Below are 5,835 nucleotides of genomic sequence, written 5' to 3'. Positions count from 1 at the left end.
TGTATATAGGCAAGGAAGGAATCGTATTTAGTAAGCTAGCTACGAGATAAGGTAATAAGTCTTAACCGCGCTTTCCTACTTATCTAGTACTACCGTATAGCCTCGTTTCGAGAGGTTAGCCCGGAGCAAAAGCTTCCCTCTACGCCCTCCCTCCCTATTTGCTCCTTAAGCCAATATCCACCTCTATAGGCCTAAGCCCTTTAGTGCTCTCTATTGACCGACATACGTATCCGTCCTCTCGGGCTATATAGACAGTGTTAGCCGTCGCTACTAGTGTATACTACGCCCTAGGTTTTGACGCCCTTCGCGTTACCGTAGCCTATCTCTAGAAAGCGGCCGTCTATACCTCGTAGGTTTGCTCGGGGCACACACTACGCCGGGTAGCGTACTCCTTACGTTTCTACCTACTAACTAATATGAAGTTCCTTATTACCCTGCCCTCGATCCTCCCCGATTATAGAACTAATCTACTTATATTATACGTCTTTTCCCCGTCCTAATAGCCGTCTTTTCCTTGCTTAGGCTATCGTTCTTTCCTCGTCGCAATCTACTATATCAGACTAGGTGCGTTGTGTAGCGGGATAGGCAGTGCCTTAGGCAAAACCCTCGTTCCTATACCGGGTGTTTAATAGGCCCTTATAGGCTTCGTCGCGTGTCTACCTACCTACCGTATTACCCGCTAGTAAACACTAGATTGTTTCGTAGTCCGCTCGACGCCGTTATATAGTCCGCTTAGTTGTTGTTCTGTAGTCCGCTCGTCTAATATTCGTCGCTTACCCCGCTCGGTCTACGGTCTCCGGAGGTGAAAATTCTGTACTTATACTAGAGGTGTCCTATCGAGCGTATAGGCTACGGTTCCGCGCCCTTCTTATACGTAGAAAGAAGAGGGACTCGCTCCCGACATAAGTATACGCTCGTCGGATAGTTTTTATACCCGTTTTGCTAGTAGTCCTCTATTCGCCGCGGCTTCGCCTATATTACGCGCCCGTCGCGCCTACGACGCTCTAGCGTAAGAATACTTAGCTCTCTCGTAGCTAGACGAGAGGTTTGTAGCCGACACTACGTATAGGTGATTCTCGTCGTCGACCCTTCTTCTTATATAGCTATAGGCGGGCGTTAGTATTACCGACGACGAAGTTATTAAATACTACTAAGTATACTATAGATAATCGGCTATATAACTCTTCTATAGTTATGTAGTCCTCTACTTTCTCCTTCTACTCTACAAATCCTAGTTTATCCTTATAATTAGGTATATTAGCTAAGAATATAGGAATCTTCCTCGAGTTAATCGGGTTACGGGTACCGCTATTACTACGCTAGATAGCGGCGTTAACTAAGACTACCGTAGTGTTATTATTGTCGCTAGCTACGGTAGAGGCAGCCTTCTTAGTCTTCGTTATACCTATCTTAATACTAGAGTCCTCGCCGTCGAGTAGCTTCTCGAGGGCGGACTTCTACCTCGTAGGAGGTAGAGGAGGTATCGGTTCCTTAGGCTTTAGCTAAGCGATATAGTTATCGCGCTCCTTTAGCTAGGCTTATAGATCCGTAATAAACGCGGTAGCACGCTTACCTAAGCTCTACTTAGTAGCCAACTTAGTCTAGGTCGCTTCGAGTTCGCTAGCTAGATCTATATTACGACTACGTAAGTTCTTAATCTTAGCAAACGCCTTCTTACCTAACTTCTTTAGGTAAGCGATCTTAGCTACTAAGTCCTTATCGTCCCTAAGCTCGTCGAGTATTACTTAGAGCGATACTAACTTACCCTTCTACCGATTAGCCTTAGCCTATAGCCGACTCTTCTAAGTAGTTAATACCTCCCGTACCTCCTTAAGACCGAGGTAGGCGAGACTATATTCGTCTAGGACATCTAGCTAGGCTTCTAGGTTCTTAGTAACCGAGCGAGAAAGCTCCTCGGCTATAGCAATCTAGAACTCGGTAGGGTTATACCGTAGCCTATATTCTACCTCTTCGCCCTTCTAGGTAAAGTTAATCGGTATCGTATAGCGGTAGCTAAGATATTCCTCCTTCCGCGTACGTATACTCTATTATAAGGTCTTATCCTCTCTACCTATACGGAGTCGAGTTTCCTTCTTAGACTAACGTCGGTTATACTTATTATATAGTAGCTCTTAGTACTTCTAGCGCCGACGTTCTTCCTCTTACTAACGAGCCTACTTAGTATCTCCGCGACCCTAAGTCTCGTTCTATATCTCTTACGCTATATTACGTAGTCGTTCTATACCTATAGTATTGTTAAAATCCGGATCCTACTATAACTTGTCTTCTACCCCTTACTACGCTACGCTAAGTACGCCGTTCCGCTTTTATCGGGCTTCTTAGAGGAACGCCTTCGTAAGAGGGTTTAGGTTAAGTCTTAGGATAAAGAATAATTCGTCTAGTCCTATAGTCGTATTAGTACCTACGGCTATTCGAGTCTCGGTCGTATGCGGTCGTAGTAGCGATACGTAGTCTATAATCGTACGGCTCGGCGATCTAAGGGCGGTAGAACTTAATAATACGGACAAGGCGTAAGATAGAGCGTAAACGTATCAATACCTTAGTATCGAATAAGTTCTACGAAGAAGAGAAGATAAGAAAGTTGCGAAGCCGCGATAAAGCAAACGTCAAGGTCAAGGTCTAGGGTCCGGGCGCGCTAGCGCACTAGGTCACGTGACACTAAGTGTAGCCTTACGAGGTGAAGCAAGCCATGATCAGCAGCGGCAATCGCCTCGCCCAAGTGCGCGTGAACGAATTGCAACATCTTCAGGGCTTGTTGGCGCGTTTCAGTGTCAGCTCAGGCGAATCTGGTACCCCGACTGCCCCGAAAGTTGCGGAGCATGATGCTATTCCGTGGTCGACCTCATACTCGGACCTTGGGAACGACCTTTTCCGGCCTTCGGATTTTCAGGCATTTGCCGATTTCTTGGATACGGCGGATATCTCAAGTCAGAATATGTTTAGCTCTGTATGAAGACTGCGTAGAGAAATTCTTGGCATAGATGATGTCTTACTCATTCGACGAAGTCATCAACGTCGTCAGTAATGCATATCCTGCTTCTTCTAGACTCTTCACAGACTTCATGAAAAGCCATGCCACCACTTCATCTCGCTATGCGAAAGCTACTCAAGACAAGAACCCCCTCTCCTCATTCCTCCCTCGCTCAGAACTAAACGCCTCAACCTTCACAGCACCAAGGATAACCTCCATACCACTCCTGCCACTCTGCACCCCACCATTCATAGGCTGTACTCTCAATCGCCATTGGGACTTCCTCACGATCCACTCCTCGCCCTCATTGTCATCATCCTCGTTCGACTTCCGCTTCTTACTTCTCGTTCTAGTTCCTTCATCCTCCTGGTCATCGCTCTGCTCACCAGTCGGGGTCCATCGTTTTCCATCAACAAAGACATCCGCATCGGCACCGATCCGGCACTTGGCCCGCTCCTCGCTCATGCCCGTGTTAGATGGGCTGACTGGTAGACTCGCGACTCCTGCGCCGCGCTCCATCATCATCAGACCCAGAGGATGTATCACTGGGAGGTTCATCTTATTTGCTACAACATTGAAGAGACTTGTGATCCGCGAAAGTGTCTGCTTGAAGAAGGTGGCTCGACACATCCGGGCATTCGGCAGGGATCCGCGAGGCTCAACTGAGAGGAAAGTGCTCTCCTCGCCAGTGATTTCGATGATCAAGCTGTAGGCTTCTGTATCGACGTATGGTCTATGGTAGTAGACCCATCCAGGGCTGGCAGGAGCGTTACTGGATGGCGTAGTGCTTACGGGCGATGGTGCTGTGGAACCTGGGTCAGGAGTACCATCTGCCATGAATGAAACTCCTGATTGTCGGATGTCTTCAAGACGGATCAAGATCTCTGTTCGCCTCCGTGCCAGGTTATAGGAAATGGTGTGCGGTATGATGCGCTGCTCCAGGCCTTTCAAGTGATAGTATCGTGCATCGCGAAGCAATTCAGCACGATGCTCGTCACTTCGAATCTCGACTGGATATCCTTTGATGATGTGTAGTAGGTCCGCAAAAGTCTTCGCCGATCGACCAGGTACGCTGGGTGGTAGTATGGAAGGCGGTCGTAGAAGTGATCGCTCTGTGAGTCCTGGGAAAACGTCGTTCGGGGTGGTGAAGAAGGCCGAAAAGCCAAGCGAGAAGTAGTTTGGCGAGTCGCCGGGATTACTGAATAGATCTCGAGGTATCTGAAACTCCGAATCTCCTATGCGAATGTAGATTGTGGAAGAGAAAAGCTGCGCTGTAAGTCGTGGCAAGCTGAAGAACTGCGCATCTGCAAAGATCTTGACGAAGTGAGGTCCGTCTCTGGGCTCGATATGATAGCCCTGGAGGTGCAGTGCTATGTCCTCGAATGTTGCTGGATCTCTGTCGATGTAAAGTGTTCGCACATTATCAGCGCCTTCATTCTGTCGTAGTTGTTCTTCGAAGAACTGTGAGAAGTATGATGGGGCTGGGATCTGTCAGTCTTCATTCGTGGTCGTTGGAGTTCTTGAGCTTACCATCACTTGATATGCTTGCTCCCGACAGTCTGAACAGCTTATCTCCTATTTGTATAGGGAAGACTTTGCGAGCTGGGAGTAGCATCGATACATTTGGATCTGTCACGCTACGCCTCGCGCCACCGGCTGGTCCACCATTACTCAAGGGAGGTCGCATCGACTCGAAAGTTACCGTATGAGCGCGAGGCCTGGGGTCCGGGGTATCTGCATCACTGCGACTACGATTACCTTGGCCGCCTTGCGAAGGAACACTCTCTGCTGGCGTTTGGACATCCGAAGGCGACACAGCTTCATCTCCAGACTCTGACATGGTTCGCATGGTACGTTTGTTAGCTGAAGTCGAAGCTTCGGTTAGTTGATCCGAGGACGACTTTCTCTTTGCTCCTGCCACAGTGGTAGTCTGCCCAGAAGGTCTTCGCGGTATGGCAAAGCCGTCGTTCTTGTCGAGATTGTCCGTCGCGAAAGCCGAAGTAAAGTGCGATGGCCCGACTGGTTGCGGTATCGTGAAGTCTCCTTGTAATGAGCGCTGGTCACTCCTTTCTTGTAGTAGTTCTCCTTGGGGCTCGTAGTAACATGAAGAGGAAGAAAGCTCCCCGAATGTATTTAGTGGCGTATCAAGGTCCAGAATGGAAGTTTCTACAGGCCGTCTTACATGACCTTGGCCACCTTCAGGTACGCGGAGCAGTCCTTCTTGGATGGAGATGGACTTTCCAGATCGAGAGACGTGCGGCGGGATAGAGTCCGACTGTCCTATACCATCACCGCGTCCGTCAGGATGGGTGGTGAGTGGTGCTTTGTGTGCAGACGACATCTGGGCAGACGTCTTAGCCGAGTGCGTATCACCACCGACAGGCCCTGCCCTGCTGCTTCCAGAAGCACCATGATTGAAATCGAGCCCGCGATTTGAGATGCGTATGTCAGCGTCCGTGTCTACGTGAGAGACGTAGTTAGGCATGGACGACCAGCTTCGGTTCAAGTAGGCTCTGTGGGAGTGGTGATGGCTCCTGGTGCGAGGATGTCTAATTCTTCAGTAAGCAGGTCGAGAAGCGCATCTGCGTTTTACCTCAGCGAGCTCAGGCGTTTCGCGAAGGCTCGGAAGTGCGTCGTGCCGACGCTAGTGACCTTAAGCGAGAACCGGTGAGTTCCGACTAATGAGAGGTCGTTCCTCCCTAGTGAGCCTTGGCGAAGCGTCTAAGATCTTATATCGCGGCTACGACTTCGTTAACTAGTAGAATCGATTAATAGCGCCGAACGTACGCTCTCTAACGATATATATTACGGCTATTTATACTATCTATATAATATTGAAGTAT

At 48.9% G+C, this 5,835-nt stretch overlaps 1 protein-coding gene across 1 annotated transcript; it reads right to left on the bottom strand.

The window, feature by feature from the left end:
- Positions 1-3,127: 3,127 nt before the first annotated feature.
- Positions 3,128-5,477, bottom strand: CLAFUR5_03390 (uncharacterized protein; the record flags this gene model as incomplete). The annotated part of the gene is made up of 2 exons (XM_047902538.1): positions 3,128-4,473; positions 4,523-5,477. 2 exons carry the CDS (start codon positions 5,475-5,477, stop codon positions 3,128-3,130), a joined length of 2,301 nt encoding a protein of 766 aa, XP_047757511.1.
- Positions 5,478-5,835: the final 358 nt, after the last annotated feature.

Source organism: Fulvia fulva, chromosome 2 (assembly GCF_020509005.1).
Source record: "Fulvia fulva chromosome 2, complete sequence".
NCBI classification, from domain to species: domain Eukaryota; kingdom Fungi; phylum Ascomycota; class Dothideomycetes; order Mycosphaerellales; family Mycosphaerellaceae; genus Fulvia; species Fulvia fulva.
This window is presented reverse-complemented; position numbering and strand designations above follow the sequence as displayed.